The sequence below is a fragment of the Lucilia sericata genome, unplaced genomic scaffold, assembly GCF_015586225.1.
Source record: "Lucilia sericata isolate MDLA Ls3-8-SP2 unplaced genomic scaffold, ASM1558622v1 Contig000083F_arrow, whole genome shotgun sequence".
In the NCBI taxonomy this organism is placed as follows: domain Eukaryota; kingdom Metazoa; phylum Arthropoda; class Insecta; order Diptera; family Calliphoridae; genus Lucilia; species Lucilia sericata.
The window spans coordinates 54,032-76,300 of record NW_023994116.1 but is presented as its reverse complement, the minus strand read 5'-3'; the positions used below and the strand labels follow the sequence as shown (position 1 = coordinate 76,300).

Below are 22,269 nucleotides of genomic sequence, written 5' to 3'. Positions count from 1 at the left end.
GACTTTTCGACTATTTTAGACTTTTTTCATAGACGATAGTCGAGTTATCGACTTTTTTGGAACAAAATAGTTATCGACTTTTTTGGAACAAAATAGTCGACTTCGACTTTTTTCGAAAAAAAGTCGATTGTTCAATTATTCGAAAGTCGATTAATAAAACCATAGTAAGTATGTAAAGTACTACACCAGTAGTAGTAGGTTAAAAATGTGGATTATTTTTAACAATAAAGCATTGAAGTTGTCTTTTGCCTTAATTCGGATATATTTTAACAATTGGTTGTCAAAAAAAGAAATTTCTGAACGAGGAGTTACAGGGGGCAAGGGTAAATATGAGGGGAAATGAAGCCCGATCATTACAAAAATCTACAGTATCATTTAAGCTTATATAAAACTAAGTTGTGCGAATTTTTGTAGAAATAAATAATTTAACAGAATTATGTGCTCCAAAGCCATATTTATGGGGTACGGGGGCTAGGTAAAAAAATGAACCGATTTTAAGCATTTTCAATTCAAAACTATTTAAGGTAGTCTAGGTGCAATAATGGACCGATTTCAACTATTTTCAATTCGAAGCTATGTGCCAAATTTCATCAAATTATCTTGAAAATCGCGACCTGTAGCGTGCGCAGGTTTAATTGGCTCAGAAATTAATTCTGACCCGATTGGTATACTTTAAGGCATTAAAAATATCCCTCATAATAATACCCTCCCCACTATAGTGGTGTTCTGTATAAAAACGTCTCTTCATTCTTTAGAGCAAATTTGAAAAAAATATAATAATAAAACAAAATTATTTTTTATTGAGGTGGTCGGGAAAAGTACGATCTATGAAACAGGTTTTAAATAAATTTTAGTTTTGATTTAACTTTTCATTAAAGGTACTTTATGCTTTATTAATTATTTAATAGTAAAATACAGATAAAATTAAAATACAAGACATATATGTATGTATGCATATGTATGTACGCAAAACAATAATAGTGTGATTACTTCTTAAATATTCTTTCTTTTTTATTTATAATACATTTACGTATTCAAATATTTTTATTATATTTAATATTATTATGTACTAATTTAGTAACTACAATATTTGTCCCCAAAACAAGTGATTAAGAGTGAGACTATTATTCAGTGAGAAAATAATAAAACAAATAGAAATAAAAATCAACATCGTAACTAATCTTAAATAATTAAAAAATAATTTTGCTAAGTTTTCCAACTTTTATATCGTTTATTTTGGAATATATAGTTGCTATTGATAATAGCAGCCATTTTCATTTACCTCTACTTTTTTAGTATTTAGTTTCATTTAATTGCACTCTAGGCTCCATTTAATTATTGGGAATTTTTTAAGAGTCGTATAACGTTGGAGGGAGAATGATTGAAACAAATAAACAGAGAGGTTAGAGAATATTAATTAAATCGCATATTAATTTTTTTGAATATCAATTTACTAAACATTTAATATGTAAAAGATTAACTCTAATATAATCGCATCTTCAATATTAGAAGATATGCTATGTAGAGTAGGAATCAAGTGGTTATCCATTGCGTTCATATACAGTGGTGGTAATTTTTCACCACGTGTTCCAGCTTCATAGCAAACCTAAAAATTAAAAAAAAAAAAAAACATTTTTTTGTCGGAAGAAAAATATAATAAGAATGTTGTTTCTTTCTTTATGCTTTAAAACAAATGAGAATTGGCTCATTTAATGAAAGTAATATACATAATGCAGTGAATGTGATTGTTATTTAAAAAAACTGATTGCAAAGCTTGAACAAATAATGGAAACAAAAATCAATGTGCAAAACAATAAAATAATGAGTAAACATTTAGTGGGAAATGGTTAATTAGTAATGCTAATTTGAATTTTAAAAACTGTTAAAATTGTAAATAAATATATATATTAGATATTAATTAATTATTACCATATGTATAGAATATCGTGTCTTTTACAACGTAAAGTAAATGTCACAAAAGACATTAATATTATTTTCTATGTCTGTTTTTTTTAATTAGTTAAAGTGTAGAGGTAGTACTCAAAATATACTAATAAATGTGAAAATTATCTTATAATTAATAGAATAAACAATATTCATTATATAATCACTGTAGCGTAATTGCCTTTTAACGACTTTTACCTAAATAAATTATAAAGAATTCTTTATGGTTTATTAAACATTTTGTCCACACCAAATTCCTCTTATAAACCATTGCTAAATTTCCTAATCGTTTATGAGTATTGGAAAAAATTTAAGATTCAATACAGTAGAAATAGGCAAGATTATTGGATTTAGAAATTGAAATTCCTATGGTTGTTATCGTCTGCTCTTTAATTACTTAATATATATTTCCGATATTACTGTTCGTAGATATCATGAAGTATCTTTTTAGGCAGATGACATGTATTCCTACATGAACTCCCCATATTACCCTGAAAGACAGCATTAAATATCTGGGAATTATATTAGACAGAAAACTATCATTTAAACAGCACGTAAATTATACTAGAGAAAGAGCTATTAAATGCGGTCCTGCATTTGAATTTTAGAAACTATTCTTTTATAATTCACATTTATAGAGATTTTTAATGATAAAACCGTTTTCCCTAATGAATAAAATAAAATCATTGGAATAACCAAAAAATGCTTGTGTTAGTAATTAATTAAAGGACCTTGTACCAAAAATTGTAAATATGTATTTTTAATTGCAAATTTAAATACCATGGGTGAAAGTAATTTATATAGTGCAAAGTATGTTATTGGAATAAAAAATGTACTTACATTATCTTGATGTAACGTTGCTCTAAGACCTATTTTTGTACTCTTACTGGCTGCTAAAAGATCCAGAAAAGGCACAAGGGCCATTGATGTGCTTCGAGCAATTTGTTCAGTCATACGTGTTATATCTGTAGTTGTGGCTGCGCTTATTGTCGAGGAGTTAGTATTATACCAGTTATCGTACTAAAATTAAATAATGTTTCTTTAATTAAAATAGCTAAATATAAATTGATTGGTGACATACACACCTTAACTACGTAAATGTCGGTCAGACGAATGGCATAATTTGAATTGGAATAATTAAAACTGGCATGAACCCGCATACTTGATATGCCATCCATTAGCCGATCATCTATTGGCGATTTCACTCTGTAATTAATTATTTATAAGCAAAAAATATAACATATTAGGCAATATAAATTGTACCCGATATTAAATTCTTTATCATTGTCTACCCATTTGAGGCAAACAATTTCCGTGTGTTGTTCATCGGCATCTACAGGGCCACAAATGATGGTAACATCAGTTTGATTTTTTAACGAGTTGCGTACTTCTTCCATTTTTGAAGGTAAAATCTGTACCATTAAACCGTCTTCTACAATACTACATTTTCCAGATAAGCCGCTTGTGGTTTTCAATGATTCATTCAGAACAAAAAAACTTGCACCGGTAACTGTAAAACGAAATGTGCATTTTAAATCCTGATCTATATGATGTAAATATCTCAACTCAAGTGTTACCTTTTCTGGGCTGTCCTTGTATATTGATAGCTTGCGTAGAATATGCATACATTTCAGTGCGATCATCGTTTACATTCTGCATGCATACTAAATGACCATCGGCTGTCTTTGAAAAATTTCCTCCAAAAGCCAAAATATGATCGCTGGAATTATTAATAGCCTTAATAACGTCTTCTAAACGGTTTCTTGGTATCACAACCGTAGTTTGACGATCTTCCATGTGAATGTACATTCCTCTAATAAATGGCAATGTGTATGAGTAATTGCGAAAATCCTAAAACAAAACAAATTTAGTCAATGGAAAAGTATTTCTAAAAAAAAACAACTCACTGCCAAAAAGTTTATAATTGTCTGTGCGATTTCAGCATAAACGGAATCCCTATTTACCATCGACACATGTGGACAGGGATAGTAACGATATTGGGCACCCAATCGTAGCATTAAACGTAAAGGAAATACTTTGGCCCATGGAACTTCATAACGATGTATCAGTATTCCGATTAAATATGGATTGTCTGGTAGAATAATGTCCTGCATACATTGAAAAGTCGGTCGTATAAATATAAAACCCCCATAATCTCGAGATCCTAGGAAATTAGGTTGTTGGGGACTGGTGTGAGTTAAATCTTGGATAGGATTTCCAGATTCGGCGTTGTTATAAATTTCATTTAAATGGACAAAAATGTCTTTAGGAATTAGGTTGCCAACTGAAACATCTTCTTTCGAGGCTGGTGGTTCAAACTCCAATAAAATGACAATCTCATCGTTGCCAACATGATGCATACCATTGGTAGTGAAATTAATGACTGTACGGTTTAAACAACATTTCACTGAAATACATAAAATTACATTTACTAAATCTGTGATGCATAAAATTCTTGATTGATTTGTTTGGTAAATGTTAATTAAATTTAAGGTTTGTTGTCGAGTACTTACAATTGACGATTTTAACAAAAACAAAGAAATTTTTTTGCACTGCAAACTTAAGAGTTTCGTTTTGTAAACGCTTTACTAAATCATAATTATTGGCCACATCCTTGTAGTCGTAGTCACAACCACTTTCATCTTTTGCAATCACAATGGGTGGTAAAGTTCCCTCGGTCGCAGGTATAAAGCAGCCATGGTCATCACATCCCGATGGTGGCAAACGTTTGGCACGACTGTTGTCCTGATTTTTTGAAATTGCAGTTGATGTACTATTATTATTTGTTGAAGAAGTGCTTTGTTTCGATACTAAAATATATATAGTGAAGATTTCATATTTGCATTTTATATCTTGAGCGTGGTGGGTAATTCGACTCAAACATACCTGTTCCTTTTGAAGTATTCGTATTTGAATTTGATTGCACGGTATTTACTGTGGCTGCAGCTGCCGAAGGTGGTATTGAACCTCTAAATAACTGGGCTACCAGACCCATTGTAGTGGCGTCCGTTATATGTTCGGAGCGCGCAGGTGTTGGTGGTTTATTGTTACCGTTTGAGTTTCTATTTGAACGGTCACTTTGTCGTCGCGGTTGTTTGGGTTCATTCCACTGATCTATGCTAGCCAGATCACTACCCGGTGCTATACCATCGCTAAACATAACAGATTTGCGTTTGCGTGCTTTTTGGCCGCTGGAGTTAGAGGAATTTGATGAATAACTTCCGTTATCTTTCTTCAGTACTCCTACAGGGACAATGACACTGGGTGGTGTTTTGGGTTCGGTGCTGACTTGTCGATACGGCGGAATAGTAGAACAATACTCCATCGGATTATTGGGATTAGGAGAACGAGCTGCTGGAGCGACGTTGTCGTTTATTACGGCAGTTGTGTCTTGTGTAAGGTTAGAAGATGTCGGCTCATTTATACTCGAATTTATCACACTTTGTGTTTGTCTTTGGGTCAGAATTAGATAACATTGTACACAGACTCTAGACTCCGGTTCGGTGAGAAATTCCAACTTGAATTTCTGAGAGCAACAGACTGAGCACAGAACTTTGCCGCATGCGCGACAATGATGTCTACGTTTAATCATAGTAAATTTAGCTGAACATTGCATACAACCTGTTGCCATGTTATCGGGAACCCATATTGGAGGAACTTTGCCTAAATTTGCATTCGGATCCTCACTGTATCCAGTCGCTTCGGCCACATCACTTGTTATTGGGTTTTCCTGTGGTTCAACGTCAGGTGAAGGAGTCTGTAACTCCGTCTGCCCTTGTTCTTGCTCCGGTTGCTGTTGTTGTTGTTGCTCACTACCCGGCGGAGTTTGTCCAGCATTTGCATACAAGTCTAGAGCTTGTATAGCTGGCAAATCCAGTGAGGTCGGCCTTTGAGGTCTATTTCCGTCCTCGTCATCTTCTACTTCTAAGTTTTTTGGACGAATTATATCGCCCTCCAATGAAGAAGATTCGCTGTTACTGTACGACGAAACTGCCGAATTTATCACCATATTGTTTTCTGATTCGGCCACATCGTTTTCATTTTCTATCTGGGGCCTTATTTCAGAAAACTCTACTGTTGAAGCTTGAGAAAAACTGTCGCCATTAGGATGATCCCCTGAGCTGGATACTGATGCGACTTCTTCTTTTTGTTCGAACTTTGCATCAGCGTCTTGCTCTTTATTTTCACTGTTTTGAATTTCCAAATGCTCTGTTTCAGCAGAGTTTGCGATTGGAACGAATTCTGGCTTAGACTTTTGTTGGTCGTCTGCTCCCTCTTCATCGATGTCCATTTCCTGCAACATTGAATCCAATTCTGTATCTGAAATATCATCCATAGTAGAGCAAAACGTTATGGGTTGCTGGATTTGCATTTGAGCCTCCATTTTTTCGGGAACATATTCAAATGGTTGTGGCTGATTTCCAGCAATTTGCGGATGGAGCTGGTCTATTTGATGTAAACGTGTACTTTGCGGCTGCTGTATAGATTCATTAACAACTTCTACTGATGTATTGGGTGGTTCGGAAACAATTGAAGTTAGTTTAGTTTCTGACGTAGCCACTTTGTCGGATATATCCCTTATTTGGCTGAGGGCTGAAGTATCTTCTGAATCCGTAAGATTATCTAAGACTTTGCCTAACGACGATGATGATATCGAAGTCTCTAAAGGCAATATCGATTGTGACTGAAAATTAACACTAGTTATAGAAATCGACGATAAACCTTGTGCCAGATCTTCAATGTTGTGACTCTTGTTATCCTCAACTACAATTTTTTGCTGCGTATCTGTAGTTTCTAGTAAATGTTCTTCTTTGCGCTCGTCTAGTTCCTCTCTTTGATTACCTTTTGCTGTTTCCTGGGGTTCTTTGGTTGGAATTGTATCAATATCTTCCACTTTACTTAAGTGAGAACTTTCAATTTCTGCGTCAATAGATTTATTTTCTTTTGAATTGGTTGCAGGAATGGCCTCTTCCAAAGATGACTCTACTTCAAAAGAAGGTCCCGAAGAGAAGGTTGAATTCGAGGATGTCGTCAAAGATTCCGAAGTAAATGAATTATTAGAATCAGTAGTATCCCGTTCTGCAGATTCATTATCAGCTTTTAGCTTATGACGTCTTTGCTCTGTGAATTTATGAATATCTTTACTTTCTTCCACTTCATTTTCATACTCAGCTAATTCCTGCTTAGAAGAGCTGGCCAAATGTTGGGGTTGAAATCTTTGACCATTGTCATAATCATCATGAGATCTCTGACATATTTCGGAAACAGTTGCATTTGAAAGATTAGAATCCAAGGACTCTACATTTCTGCAGTAGTCATCCAGACTATTGAAAACCTGAGAAACTGCTTTAAAACAGGATTTTTCTTCTTGTGTTTGCTGCAGATAGCCATTGTTTGTACTAGTAGACGACTTGGAGGGTTGAGTACTTTTAGAAAGTTTTTCCTCTGCCTTTCTCTGTTCATTTTCAGCCTCTTCGTGTAACTCCAAGTTGTCCAAAACCTGATCTATATCTACCAAATCCATCTTATAAAATTTGCCTCCGTTTAACAAAATGTAAATAAAGTGAAAATGAAGCTGCTGATCGAGACCATTCACTTAATCATTTCAATGTATTAAATGTATCAGCTGCCGGAGGTAGTGTTTCTCGTATATGAGAATGAAGAAATCACGAAATCACAAAAATAATCAGCAAAATATAATTCACTCGCATACGACGAAACAAGTGCAACAAACACCAATGATGGAGAAGTTGTTCATAATATATATCGGGAGACGGGAGGAGTGTAAATATGTAGTAACTCTGATAACGATGAATCACTTTTGTTTTAATATTTCAACGGTAAATACGTCTTTATCGTTTTCGGAAAAATATTTTATTTTATTTTTTACTTTTGAATAATTTCAAATGTCTACCTTTTCTTCTTAGTATTAATTTTTAACATACTTTTTTATTTATTTAGTTTTCCCAATGAAATTTGTTTAATATTTTCTTTGTTTCCCTACTTTTTTCTATTCCTCATATGAGCGCAGCCATAAAAAACCAAACATTTTATTTGGCTTTCAACGCTTGCTTACATTATATTAAGCGATCAACTTGTTACAAAATTTTCATGTTTAAAATTTTTACAAATTTACAGGCTTTTTTCGATATTTTATTAATGAACTTTTAAGAGTTTTACAAATTTAATTATTCCAACACGAATCTAAAATTTTTCTCAACAATGAAATGACAGTTTGAAGAAAATAATCCGGCAATGTTGCCAGACATTCTTCTTAAGCTGAAGGTCCACACTACGCGTTTTCGCGTCAAAGCTTTGCGTTCTTTTCAACCTTCTTCGAATTCTACTCTTCAATTTACATTCTACGCATTTTAAGCGACAATTTATTATTTATAAGGAACTTTCTACAGCTTTTATTTATTTTTCACCATTGAACTAGTTTTAATTTATTAAAATTCGCGCACCGCTTGCGCTTGTGTAACTCCATCTTTAGCTACTTTGCTGAGGCTTATCTTAAATTCTCGACAAAAAAGTCGTCTTTTTGTAATTTAAGTTATAATAAACATCTTTCAAATCAGGAATTTTGACCAAATTTATAAAATTATAAATTTTAATTATAAAACTCTTAATAGAGCATTCCTGATTTTCAAATGAAAAGTCGAATATTCTATTTTCTTTCTTTCTTTCAAGTGAAAATTCTCAAATGCAAAATCTCAATTTAAATTAATATTTTCCATATTGGCAAAAAATGTTTTCATTTTCAAAAAAAGGTGGAGTACCTACGGAAAATAAATAAATAAATATTTGTGGAATTAATAAAGAATGTTGTTTAGTTCTAAAAAATTTTAAAAAGCTTATACTAATTAGTTCTACTAAATTTTAAAAATCTAATACAAAATTACTTTAGAAATTTTTGAGCTTCTTGTTACCGCCACTGAAAGAGTCTATGAGCAAACTTTGCCCATAAGTGGTTCAGTTTGAATGAGATGACTACAGAGTCGAATATGTCGAATTTTTTCACATTGAAATTGACATCACGACAAACTGTTATTTTTAACAGAATTGCATTCAGAACATTGTTCTTCTTCTGTTGCTGTTACTCTCAGTAACATTGTCAATCATTGGAAAAGACCACCGAAACATATGTTTTTATTGTGGTCTTTACTAAAGTGTTTGGTGTAAATAGATATTTTCATTCATTTTTATTTTTTCTCTTTCTCTCTTTTTTTATCTCCTTCTTTCTTTCCGGTTCTTTTTTTTTCTTTCTTTCTCTTTTTTTTTCTTTTTTCAAAAAAGTTATAAAATTATAGGTATTAAATAGAACGTCGCGGCACTACTAACGCTACCGTGACAAGAACAGTTAACAGTAAATTTAAAAATAATGTAACACATAAACGCCAGAACATTAAGTTGTGAATTTTCAGCTGATTTTAGGCCGTCGCCCAATTTTTTGTGTCAGCCGCCGTCGTCGTTAATATGTGTCGGTTCAGGTCTTTGTTCGTTGTATCTAACAGATACTCGTTGAAAAATGAGAAATTAGTTCACTATTGTGTATAATATAATAGCATATTCTTTATAGAACGTTTAAATAAATTCATTGAAATATCGAATAATCTATTTAAATTTGCAAATAAAACATTAATAATTAATATATTTAACATTTAACGAATACCAAAAAGTAAACGACGGAAGTTTAATAATAAAACTGTTAAAAATACGGGCCATGACAACTCATTAATAAAAAATAAGTTGGAAGATGAGGACTCATGCAGAGTTAAAGAAAAAATATAAATAAATTTATAGAAAATTAGATCTGGAAATAAACCATTGATAAAGAATTTAAAATAAAATTATGCGTAAAATTTTAAATATCAATAAATAAAAAATATAATAATAATTCCCCTCCTTACAATGTACAAACAAATGTATAAAATACATCTATCTATACATATGTATGTAAATAGTACAATCCATATTTAGTTGTATTTGAGCAAAGTTTAATAATAATGATGATGAACACTTCACTGAACTTGAGTTTTTTATATATTTTTTTTTTTTGGTCACTACCTTACCTTAACATCTACAACAATCGTATTATATTGAGGGGAATAGATAAAATTGTAACGAAAATAGACATCCATTAGATGCGAAAAACAAAAACATACAAAAAAAAAAAACAAGAAAAACAATTTTGTATATTGTTGCTGTCGATGTTGCTAATTTCATTCTTATTTTTCAATTGTTGAAAGTTTGTATAAATAAATACGTACTCTAGTTAAGTACTTTGCATGCAGTGATTTGTTTATAATTATTTTATATTTTTTCTTATTAACAAATACTTAAATAACAAGCAGCAACTAAAAAATATTATACTACAAGAATGTAGAATTTGAGGTAACAGTGGGTGTCAAAAAAATCATATGGCAAAAAGAACTGTATAATTTGAGAGGTATTCCAAATCTATCTATTTCAGGATTAAAAGTTTCTCTAATTTATACATAGATAAAGGGAAACATCCAATTTGTTATTGTTGAGAGTTGTAAGGTTCATTACATTTCAAATTGTCTTAATTTGAATATCTTTATGCATTTCATTTAACTTTTAGTAACATGTACATTTACGTATTTATACAGTGATTTTTCAAATTAATATCGAAAACAAAGTGGAAGTATGAATATCGTTTTCATATATTAATAATACATAATACTTTGATTACTGACCTATTGATAGAATAGGTAACTGAAAACCAATATCGAACGAATAAAAGATACCATTAAGAAACGACATGCTAATATCGTCAAAAGGGCGCTAATCAAAGGGAAAAATACCTGCAATATCTGCTATCAAATAGATAGTACGTACCTACTATAAGAGATAGCGGAGAAACGTTTAATATTTCCTAGAACGATGATTACAATTCTGAAGGATTATTATATTGTATGTTTAACTAGTAAGTACAATAATAAAATTTCAAGTATCATTAATACCTGCTTCTTTGTTATTTCGCGTTATATGTATGTTCGCAATGTTATCTTCTAATTTTCTGATGTATGTTTATTTTTGTTGTTGGCCTTTTCCAGCTATTTAAATATGTTTGGCAGACATAAGTACGTCTTTTATAACTTAAAAGCAGCAGCTACCTTTGAGAGAGATAGTGAAGCGACAACACGTTATGGATACTTTAAAGAATAACAACAATAATAATAACAATTACGAAGCCGAAACAATGCAGCGAGGTGAAGAGGATTTAATACGTACTGCCTTTGAATATTCATTTCCCACCAATGACGACGATGACACCGAAAGTAATAAAAGTACACCGTATTTTACACCGATGGAGTTTTTACAAAGTCCATTTGAATTTCCAACACCACGGTTAGCGGACGTAGAAAAAATACATGCTAGTAGCTGTACAATAACGTCAGCATCTACAACAAATACAACCACGGAGACACCAATGACAACTTCTTGTGTTACTCAACCTACGAATATCGAATTAGAAAATATGCCACTAGTGATGCAAGCAAAAGAGTTGGAACTGGATAATCAGAGCCCGAGAATCTTGCAATCAAGCTCAAAATCTCTAATAAAGCATTTAGAACCATCGTCACCAAATGTTCAAAGGAAATTTCGCCGATTCTCGCTATACGAACGTAGATCTTGCTCTCCCCAGCATTTGATTATAAAAAACGCTTCGTCTGTCGAATGTACTGTGGAAACAGATAAAGAAAATACTAAGCCGAAATTCAAAATGGACAAAAATGAAGAGGCTAAGAGTGGCAATAATTCACCAAGTATGATTTTAGATGAAACCGGCTCCCCGAGAATACTAACGTCATCGGAAGCTGCCATGCTATCTTCGGGACGCTTGACGTACTCGCCTAAATTACTAACATCCATAAATAATTTACATTTGTCTTCTCCTTTGGGTGTTATTAGTTCGGCTGGTTACAAAAATGGGAACTACTTCAAGTTTCCCGAAATCGATCATGTAGTACAGGATGTTCAAGTGCAACAGATTACATCGGCAAGTGTCGATGATAATGGCTCATCCAACAACAAAGACAATCAAATGTTAAAACGCCTTGTAACGAAGAATATACCATCCTCGTCGACGGAGACAACAAACACAGAGCCGGAAGCAAAATTTATGCACGTCAGAGAATTAAATTCAGCGACTGCAACAAGTGCAATTCAACCTAAAAGCGAAACCAAAAGAAATCGTAAAAATAAAAATAATTTAACTATTAAAATCATAAATAATAACTCGTCATCATCAGCAGCGGGCCAAGCTCCACAAGAATACAATGCCTCCACTGGGCAGGATAAATTGCCCAGCTCTCCCTCGTTGAATAAACCGAAAACTCCAACAATTAAATCTACCAAAGAAAAGGCCTTATCATTAGATTCGGCCCCTATAGCAAAAGACTGCGTGAAAGCGACTCTGTTAAAGCCAGAGCTAAATTTAAGCTGCGATGAAATCGATTCGAATTTGCAAGATAATAAACAGATATTTCAATCTCACGATCGTTTACGACCAAATGTGCCAAACACCAGGTCGACATCATTGTCACAACTAGCGGCACACAACAGCAATGTTGTCGGCAAATTGAATAAGACTACAATTAGAAGGCGGATACCAACCTCCACAAGTGTAGATTGGCAACTACACCAAAGAAAACACACCTCGTTTAATATACCGGACATTACTAAAAAGATGTGTGAAAATCGTGATGACAAATCGGTAGTGATATTAAAGGAGGACGAAGTGTTAACTGATCCACAATCGAGTTATTCGGCTTTACAAACCCCAAGCTCGGGTAATTGTGCTTCAACACCATCATCGGGTCATAGAACTCCCTTCAAGCACAATCCCTTATTGCACAACTCTAATACCAACTTGAAAACATTGCCCGAATTCTTAACACTAGTTGAGTTTTCGACACCAACTGCGGGACATGTTGATCATCCATTCAAACAAAAATCTATGGATTTACCAAGTTCAACGGCACCCACTGCTCCAGCAAAGCCTGCCAACTCGTCGTCATCCACCAATTTGTTGCAGCGCAGGGGTTCTAATCATAGTCTTACTTTAAATCTTCACGGTTCTTGTAGCAACCTTTTGGGATCCTGTCGATCTGGTCTCAGTGTTTCCAACTACAGCTTAGGTTCTGTGGCAAATTCTACAAACAATTTGAATTCGAAATCTAGTTGTAATCTTAATATTACCACTTCACAGAGTTCACAAACTACCAACACAGCATCCGTCAATACAACTCAAGGAGCTAAACAGAGCCTCTTTCGACGGAGGGGATCCAATCAAAGTTTAACTCTCACCAATCTCACTGCAACATCATGTGGTAATTTAAATTCTTTCGCCAGTCAAAATTCTTTGAATGTTGAAAGGGCACAATTAACCACTCAGCCGAGACCCATAACCAATGCATCCTTAGGTGCTACTCCCCGGAGAGGTCTTCTGGAGCGACGTGGTTCCAACCAAAGCTTAACATTAAACATGAGCAGTTCTTTTGGTGGCATTGGAAGTGAAAAAGGTATATTAGGTAACAGTAGCATAAATTTGGTTGAAGCAAAACCAGAGGACGATGTAAAACCCAGTCATCAGTCGTTAGTATCAACATGTTCCGTTCATTCGCACCAAAGACGATTCTTTAGCAGTGAGAGCTTGAATCGCAACAACACGCAGTTTGCGGATCTAAATCAGGCTCACAAGAGAAATGCCAATCAAGTGTGTTTCGGTTCTGTAACCGACCTTAAGCCAAACGAACGTGATTCCTCTCATCAAACTGCTGCTGGCAGTGGTAAAACGCATCCTGAGCATTTCGATTTTCAAGAATCTTCCGTTTGTACATGCACTGGCGTTCGGAACATAATGACAAAACCCTTATCGCCCCAAACAACCAGTGAGGAGTTTAAGATATATTTAGCCAACATTCAAATGTTACAAAACGCCTCGAATGCTTTAAATCAAACCGATTTAATCAAGTTAAATTACATTTTCGACAACAACTATGTAGCAAATTCCACGACCTTAACAGAGCAAACTATACCCATATTGAACATGCCCGCCGCTAATAAAGAAGCCGAAACCCCACCAGCTGTGGTGTGTAATTCAGAAGATTCCGAAATTATTGAAAGGTATTTGCACGTAGTTAAAGATGTTATAAAATCCTTTGAACTTGACGAAGAAGAACAAAAGCGAATTTTTCGCAATTTACATAAGGAATTTTGGGATTTGCCTTTAAATCATCAAGAAAAGCCAATGGTTTTCGGTTCCCAAACAAAAAATCGCTACAAAACAATCTTGCCCAATGAAAATTCACGAGTTATTTTGGAAAAGGAATCTAAACTCCTAATAGACATGATACAAAATTGCCCAGATATTGAAGAAGACTTATTAAACGACATGTCAAGACAAATTCTAACATTTGACGAGGTGCCCTATATTAATGCCAACTACATAAAAGTAAGTATTGATATCAAAGATTTAGGTCAATTATTATTCTTTTAGTTTAATAACAAAAAGCTTGTCATTAACAAAAATTTCAATAATTAAAGTCGCGGTGTTGTATAAACCCCTTATACCATTTCATTAATTCATATTTAATTTTCAGGGTCCTGATTACACTTCCAAATGTTACATAGCCACACAAGGTCCTTTACCCAATACGATTTATGAATTTTGGCTTATGATTTACCAAAACACCAAAAAATATATGCAAATATCCAAAGGCCCTGAAAGTCCCAGTTATCGTCAGGGAAAGACTCTACAACAGTATTATCAGAAGATTGTGATGCTTACAAATTTCATGGAGAGCAACAGACAAAAGTGTTCGGTTTACTTTCCAGTTGAATTAAACGAGATATTTATAAGTACACACAGAGATGAAGTTGTACAACCGAGTGACATGTTAACAGATTTTCTGAATATCATACTTAAGTCTAGCATGGACGAAGATACTATTGCTATGCCAAAAGCCAGCGGCATGGGAGAATCATCTCAAATGATAACAATGGATACACTTAAAGTACATGTGGAAGAGGAACTTAAAAGCCAACTACCAAATAGTTCAAGTTTTTTTGTTATAAAAAATGTGGGTATAGTGCGCAAAAATGGATTTTCCATAAGAAAGCTAATCATTTTATATTGCGCCAACTATAATGACAACGCAAGTCACTTGTTAATTAATAAATTTCTCTGTTACCATTACTGGTATCCTGATTGGCCGGATCATAGATCTCCCCGTGACATCAGTACCCTACTTGACATGTCGCTACATGTTATGAATTTGGGTAAATGTGAGGCAGAATTTGAAGTTTTCAGAGATGCCTCTACTCCACCCTCCCACATCAACGCACAGGCAGTGGAGTTATACCAACAGGATATTTTCAATGCAGTACAACCCCTGCCGGTTATACACTGTTCGGCAGGCATTGGTCGAACGGGCTGTTTGACTGCTATTCTGAATGGCGTTCGACAAGTGAGACAGTCTCTGGCATATTCATTGACTACAATGGCGACTAATGCAGCAAAACAAGCCACTGCTTCTCAAGTCCTCAGTCCGGTTGACTTTTGTCTCCCCAAACAGTTTCTGGAAGAGGATACAACATTGGCGAATCCCTTACCAACTGATATTGATTGCAGTTTTACACGAAATACCCTTCTTTATATTCGCTACATCTTGAAGACGGAACAGAAGATATCTGAACGAAATTCCGAAGTTGATACTCCAACACCATCACAGGGCATAACACCTTATGTAGAGACATCCTGGCGACTACCGTCATTAGCTGAACTGCCAAAAATGTCTAATATATTTGTTGACGTATTAGGCATCGTATGCAATTTACGATTACAGCGCGGTGGGATGGTACAAAACTCTGAACAGTACGAGTTAATTCATCGGGCAATATGCTTATACCTAAAACGTACATTTGCTTTAAAAAGATTTTAAGCAAAAGTACTCAAACTAAGTACTCAAAGTAAAACGACACGAATATAAAAACGCACATTCAATTAGAATTGAAACATATTTACATACATTTTTAAGTTTCAAGATATGCAAAATAATAACTTCTTTCAGCAGATCAGTTGCAAAATTATTGAAATATGTAATAATAGAAATACATACACAAATAAATAAATAATTAATTATAGATGTTTCTAGACAAGAAAAAAATATTATATTAATAAGAATTGTGAATGTGAACAAAAGTGTAAACATTTTCAAAAGATTTTATAGATTTAAGCGTAAATGTAGATTTTATTAAATAAAGAAAACTTTTAAAAATTACATACAATGTAAATGCACTTGTATGTAATTTGTATGTATGTATTATTATGCGTTAGGTTACACAATTATGTACTATATTATTTATTTTGTTCAGTTTATTTCTATTTATTTTTATTGGTAACTTAAGTGATAATCCAAAATGAGAAAATCAAATTTTTCGTAATGTATGTTCTATGCAATTACAATACATACAATAATTTTGCATTAGAAGCAAAAGTAAAATTATTTGCAAGATTTAAAAGAAAACTATAGAATTTTTATTTCGTGTTTTTATTATTTGTACAATTAGCTTTTAATGAAATAAAAAAGAAAAAACCAACTAGTCAAATAAATTAATAAAAAGAAAACTATACATACATATACGTAGATTAAATAAAGAAAAAATACTAATTCATTAAATGTAATCAAAAATGTGTTTAACTTTATTTGTATAACATTTACAACTTCGAGCTTAGACGAGACAAATCAGTAGCTGTATACGATTTATAAATATTTTTCCAGAATTCCATGCGCGCTTGGTCAGGATTTGTTTTCATTTTGCATCCGTTGTTATCGATCGCTAAATAGTCTAAAGAAAATTGTGCTTTATCAGTTTTCTTAACGGGCAACCAATCGCAGTTTATTAATCGAGGTTGCTCTCGTGGGGTAGGATTTGCATATTTGGCAAAATTTGCCCACAAATTGCTAAGTTGCTTTATTATTTTTTGATCGCGTTCTGAGACTGGCATATCATCATCTGCCATTTGAAAGAGGTAAAAAAGTTCGTCCGCGTGACAAACACCAGCTAGTTTATTTAATTGGAACAATCGTTTGTACATATTTCGATCGCCTTCGTATTCAAAACGGTAAAAGTACAATGGGGCTTGCGGTTGTAAGTTCGCTTGCCACTCAGCCGCTTTTTGCATGTCCACCACAAAATGATAATCCGATAGTAGATCCGTAAAATTGTTAAACAGTTCCGGTTTTATTGATTTGCCATTTAAATAAAAATCTCTCATTTTCTTGGCAATCTCTTTTACTTCATTATCTTGTGGATCTAGGGGGATATTCCTGGGCACGAGTCTATGCAAATCTTTGTCATACTCTCCTATCTTCTTTATAGCGTTGACCAACATAGCCAAACCTTCAGCTGAGTTATAACCCATTATTGAAGGTACAAAAATGGAATTTGGTTGTTGTAACCTCTCCAATATAGGTCGATTAATGAAACAATCGGGACTTTGACTGTCTTCTATAACGGGTTTGAATGGAAGAGGCAAACATCGTCTACGTTCATCTGATGTCAATATTGGTAAAGTTTTAGACAAAATATCTTCGGCTGTTACCTTAGGCGATTGCAAAAAATTCAGCAACTCCTTTGTATCACTTGTTTTCAAATTCATGAGTTCAGCTAAACGACGTGTTTTGTAGGCAGGATTTGATTGGAAAACCCATTCCATATTGGCAGTACCACTTTGCATAATGGCCTTGTGAAAAAGTTTATTGGCATGTTCAGCCACCACATGTAGATGTACAGAAGCTGCACCGGCCGATTCACCAAATAGAGTAACATTATTGGGATCCCCATTAAATGCTTGAATATTATCTTGCACCCATTGTAAAGCTAAGCGCTAAATTTAATTTAATTAGTTTTTTCTGCTTTTTTATTCTTATTCCTATTTTGATTTTTATTACCTGATCCTTAAGTCCCGCGTTTCCCCAAATACTTTCTTCTGGGAGACAGAGGAAACCTAATGCTCCCAAGCGATAATTCAATGTAACGACAATAACATCCTCTTGTATGAGGCTTAAGGGTAAATGACTGCAAATTGAGAGTCAGATTTATTACTTTAAATGATCGTTGATTTGGCGAAGTAGTAAAATAAAATCTAACTACTCATGTACTTCTAAAATAAATCATTTCGCATTTCATTTTTGATTAAAAAACTTAATTTAACTAAAAAATTTAATTTGGTTTTAAGCAGGATGTACTAATTTAATATTTAAGAATACAACGAAAATACTCACTAATCACTGTTTCCACTGCCAAACCAAAATCCACCTCCGTGAATCCATACCATAACCGGAAGTGGTTTAGACAAAGTCTCTGAACTTTTTGGAACATAAACATTTAAAAATAAACAGTCTTCTGATCCTATCACTTCTGCAGTAAGCGGATGGCGCTGATGAGAAACATCGCATTCCTTCAGACAACTCAATTCAGGAACTCCAAAACGTTCCAATGGCAGTGGAGACTTGTTAAATTGAAAACAATATACATAATTGTTATTCTAATTGGACATTAAATTTACCTTAAAGCGTAATTCGCCTAATGGAGGAACTGCATAGGGTATACCCTGAAAACTTTGATAGAAATTTCCATTGGGTAATGATTTTTGCTGACCAACAATGATGCCTGGTTTTATTTGGACTTTGATCAGTTGTGACGACTAAAAGTGTTGAAATATAAAATCTATGATTGTTTTCATTTTATTTTTCTTAAATCAAAGTACATGTCTACCATTCTATATGTAAAATTTATTAGTTTGTTGTTTACTAGACGATTTCTAGCTAAGTTAAGAAGCATTTTCTTATTCTCCGAATTATAGTTAAAATGCTCTTTTAAATGCCCAATTTATACTGTTAACACAAAAATTAAAAATCTAATCAAATCCAAAGTATGCAATTTTTTTTTGTTGTCTTTATCAGTGATGGCATTTTACATTTTTTATTTTTAATTCCAAATGGTACCAATAGAAAAACAATCGCATATTAATTTGTATACATATACATATGTACATATATGCAACAATCTGAAGCCTGTAACGTTATTTTGAACATTTTTATACATAAATGGACGACTTTCGAACAATTGAACCTTTCCTAAAAAAAACTCAAATTCCTTGCATTAAAATAGTCCGTAAATAGTACTGTAATATAATATTGAATAATACATATAATACAAAAACTGTGTGGATTTTTTATAAAAAATTGTTTAACTTTTGCAACAATAAAAATATAATGGCATTGCAGTAAAAATAGAGTATTTATAAATAATTTTTCGAAGTTTGAATTATCAGCCCAAAATTATTTTGAAAAGTGGAACTAAAAAATTTCCACAATATATAGTTTTATTTACTTGGCAATACTACTGGAGATTAATGTACGAACATATGACTTTTGTTTACCTTCTTTGTGGTGAATTTACAAATATGAAGTATGTATGAGTATATGAGTACATAATATACAATATCAAAATATTTTTTGTAATAAATACGTCGAATATTTTTTTACAAGAATTCAGGAATAACTTCAAATATTTCTTAAATTAAATACAATAATTATAAACTAACTAATCATCAATATGGGAGGATTATTTACAAAAACTAAAAAGCCTCAAAGTAGAGTAACAGAACAGGACAAAGCAGTTTTAGTAAGTAGAAAAACGAAATTGATATGAAAAGAAACTTTTTAAACATTAATATACATACAATCGTTCCTACTGCAGCAACTTAAACAGCAAAGAGATCGTTTGAAACAATACCAAAAACGTATTGAGTTGTCTTTGGAAAATGATAGACAATTGGCTAGAAAATGTCTATCACAAGGAAGAAAAGAGTATTTAGATTGTACCCTTCGCAATGTTAATTGTAAATAATGTTTTCAATTTCTTTACAGACGGGCAAAATTACTTTTACGCAAGAAAAAATTCCAGGAAAATCTGCTTTCAAATACTGATAAACAACTAGAAAATCTTGAAAAACTTGCCGCTGATATTGAGTTTGCCCAGGTTGAGATTCAAGTATTAGATGGCCTTAAGCAAGGCAATGCAGCCCTGAAGAAAATGCATGACATACTAGATATTAATGAAATTGAGAAAATCATGGATGAGACTCGGGAAGGAATTGAGAAGCAACAAGAAATCGATTCAATACTTTCGGATGCATTGACGCAAGAAGATGAAGATGATGTATTGGCAGAATTAGATGCTTTAGTAGCTGAAGAAGACGAGACAACAGCTGAAATAAAACTGCCAGAAGTCCCCAACGATACTCTACCTAACAATGTGGATGACGAGGTAGTAGAAGGAGAGAAACCGACCAAAGAAGTTAAAACAAAAGAAAAACCTGCTAAAGTTTTACTAGAAGCCTAAGTAAATTACGCAATGGAATTAAGCTTTTTTAACAAATGATGATGATTAATCTTCGTTGTTTACTAGATTAATCATTTTTGTGTGGCATAATTTTAGATTAAGTCCGTGTATATTTTTAAATAATTTGCTGTATATATTTTTATGTACTACTTTATATATTAACAGTTTCTTCGTTCGTACGATCTATCATTTCCATTGGGAATTTATTTCAAATGCAATAGTACGTGAACGAATAGGCTGTTACTAAAAAGTTGAAATGGAATTAAAAAATAAAGTTTTTCTACAAAGTTCTTAGAATTTAATAAGCAATGTTTATTGAAAAACAACACTATGATTTTAAAGGAAAATAAAGATTTTTCCTTTTAGTCCACTATTTAGATTTAGAATAAATAGACAAACCATATATTTATAGGCTACAATCTTAAAAAAATTTGTTCATTTATTGAAATAGAAAATACTTTGAAAGAATTGTTCACATTCCATTAACGAATATGTGAAACAATTTGAAAGTTTAAAATTAAATTAATATAATCTCTGAAAATTATAATTATGTTTGCTGACCCTTACATTGTAGACATACGGGCGAAACGCATTATTTGATCATGATTTGATGGATTGTCGGAAGTAATTTGCACCCTTTGCCAGGCCTTAGATTCGCTCGACTTTCGTATTGCCTCTAAAACAGCCTGCACGTAAAGGCCGTCCTCGAAAGTAGCTGCTGCTTGAACGGGTTCCTTAACCCATGAAGATTCTTTGCCAGCAAATGATTCTTTAAGAGCACCAATCATTTTGCATAAGCCTTTGATGTAGAGTCGTGGCAGTAGCGAGTCCGAGGTGGCAATGTGCAAATCTTGAACATCCACATAAACGGCTTCCTCTTTTAATTGGGCTTCAGGTTTGTGTTTAAACACAAACAAGTCACCTCCTCGAACCGACAAATGTCCTTGACTGCCGCATATCAAAACTTCTTGAGAGAACGTCTTGGCCGGAACCGTGTGACTGTGTATTGATGTTGTTATCAAAGTGCCATTTGCAAGTTCCATTTGAAAATTGCAGAAGTCAGGGGCTGATATCTGTCGTATACCATTGACATTTGTTGTGGTCTTTGTATACGCCTTGACGACACCATGCACTCGCACAGCATGTTGATGCAATAGAAAGCTTACCAAGTCAACTACATGACTGCCCACCAAATTTAGGGCACCTCCACCCATGGCCGCATCACACATCCAATCGAACTTGTCAGGAAATAGCGACCCCAATTGCACCCTTATATCCACCAATGAAATATCGCTCAAAGGTCCAATTACACCGTCCTGTAGACATCTCTTCATGTGGGTAAATGCGGGCAAAAATCGTAATGAGTGATTAACCAGCGAAATTAATGTCGGATAATACTGTGATGCTCTGACCATTTTCATGGCATCGGCCTGGTTCAGGCCCATCGGTTTGTCACACACAACATGTTTGCCGATGCCCAAGGCCTTTACAGAAATTTCCGCATGTAAATACGGTTGACATACAATAAATACCAAATCTACATCTTTGCGCAGCAAAACATCATCAATTTTATTTGTGTAGAAAGCAATACTTTGGGCTGTGGCCACTTCTTCTGCTTCTCGTAGAGTACGACCCCACAATGCTTTAATTTCAAAGCCCTTTTCACGTAAAATAGGCACCAATACTTTAGTTATTGCACCCGTTCCAAAAACACCAACACCAGGCAACATGATTTCGAGTATTTTTAACACAAATTTACAAATTGTTCTATTTTCAATTGCATTTCAAATGCAATTTCACTACAATCGACAACAACAAAAATAAACGTAGCACTCAATCCCAATGAATAATAAATGTCAACAAACCGCAAAGTGGTGAATT

At 33.5% G+C, this 22,269-nt stretch overlaps 5 protein-coding genes across 11 annotated transcripts in view; 2 read left to right on the top strand and 3 right to left on the bottom strand.

Moving 5' to 3' along the window:
- Positions 1-8,494, bottom strand: part of LOC119599596 (zinc finger FYVE domain-containing protein 9) — a 32,329-nt gene extending 23,835 nt beyond the window's left edge. The window contains exons 1-8 of one of the 2 annotated variants that reach the window (XM_037949412.1): positions 4,831-7,468; positions 4,458-4,754; positions 3,852-4,351; positions 3,522-3,795; positions 3,208-3,454; positions 3,030-3,150; positions 2,785-2,964; positions 1,412-1,606 (exon numbers count right to left, since the gene is read on the bottom strand). In XM_037949412.1, the coding sequence (XP_037805340.1) occupies positions 1,454-1,606; positions 2,785-2,964; positions 3,030-3,150; positions 3,208-3,454; positions 3,522-3,795; positions 3,852-4,351; positions 4,458-4,754; positions 4,831-7,468 (4,410 nt within the window). In that variant the 3' untranslated portion in view covers positions 1,412-1,453. Of the gene's footprint in view, positions 1-1,411; positions 1,607-2,784; positions 2,965-3,029; positions 3,151-3,207; positions 3,455-3,521; positions 3,796-3,851; positions 4,352-4,457; positions 4,755-4,830 lie in introns of those variants that run through there. The other variant, XM_037949413.1, reaches the window with a different exon arrangement.
- A 976-nt stretch (positions 8,495-9,470) lies between these two features.
- Positions 9,471-16,647, top strand: LOC119599617. 6 transcript variants are annotated; one of them, XM_037949470.1, is made up of 4 exons: positions 9,471-9,800; positions 10,578-10,894; positions 11,025-14,428; positions 14,577-16,647. In XM_037949470.1, exons 3-4 carry the CDS (start codon positions 11,117-11,119, stop codon positions 15,915-15,917), a joined length of 4,653 nt encoding a protein of 1,550 aa, XP_037805398.1. In that variant the 5' UTR covers positions 9,471-9,800; positions 10,578-10,894; positions 11,025-11,116; the 3' UTR covers positions 15,918-16,647. The 6 variants fall into 6 exon arrangements, with proteins under 6 accessions (XP_037805398.1, XP_037805397.1, XP_037805396.1 ...); XM_037949469.1 differs by having other exon boundaries at positions 9,471-9,896; XM_037949468.1 differs by having other exon boundaries at positions 9,471-10,338.
- Positions 16,648-16,650: 3 nt separating this feature from the next.
- LOC119599618 (acetylcholinesterase) lies at positions 16,651-18,969 on the bottom strand. The gene is made up of 5 exons (XM_037949473.1): positions 18,757-18,969; positions 18,548-18,685; positions 18,264-18,490; positions 17,931-18,057; positions 16,651-17,866 (listed from the first exon to the last, which is right to left on the bottom strand). Exons 1-5 carry the CDS (start codon positions 18,820-18,822, stop codon positions 16,694-16,696), a joined length of 1,731 nt encoding a protein of 576 aa, XP_037805401.1. The 5' UTR covers positions 18,823-18,969; the 3' UTR covers positions 16,651-16,693.
- A 479-nt stretch (positions 18,970-19,448) lies between these two features.
- On the top strand, positions 19,449-20,690 carry LOC119599620 (charged multivesicular body protein 6-A). Its single transcript, XM_037949475.1, has 3 exons — positions 19,449-19,668; positions 19,744-19,853; positions 19,914-20,690. Exons 1-3 carry the CDS (start codon positions 19,600-19,602, stop codon positions 20,386-20,388), a joined length of 654 nt encoding a protein of 217 aa, XP_037805403.1. The 5' UTR covers positions 19,449-19,599; the 3' UTR covers positions 20,389-20,690.
- Positions 20,691-20,793: 103 nt separating this feature from the next.
- Positions 20,794-22,267, bottom strand: LOC119599619 (glucose-fructose oxidoreductase domain-containing protein 1). The gene has a single exon (XM_037949474.1). It carries the CDS (start codon positions 22,116-22,118, stop codon positions 20,952-20,954), a length of 1,167 nt encoding a protein of 388 aa, XP_037805402.1. The 5' UTR covers positions 22,119-22,267; the 3' UTR covers positions 20,794-20,951.
- Positions 22,268-22,269: the final 2 nt, after the last annotated feature.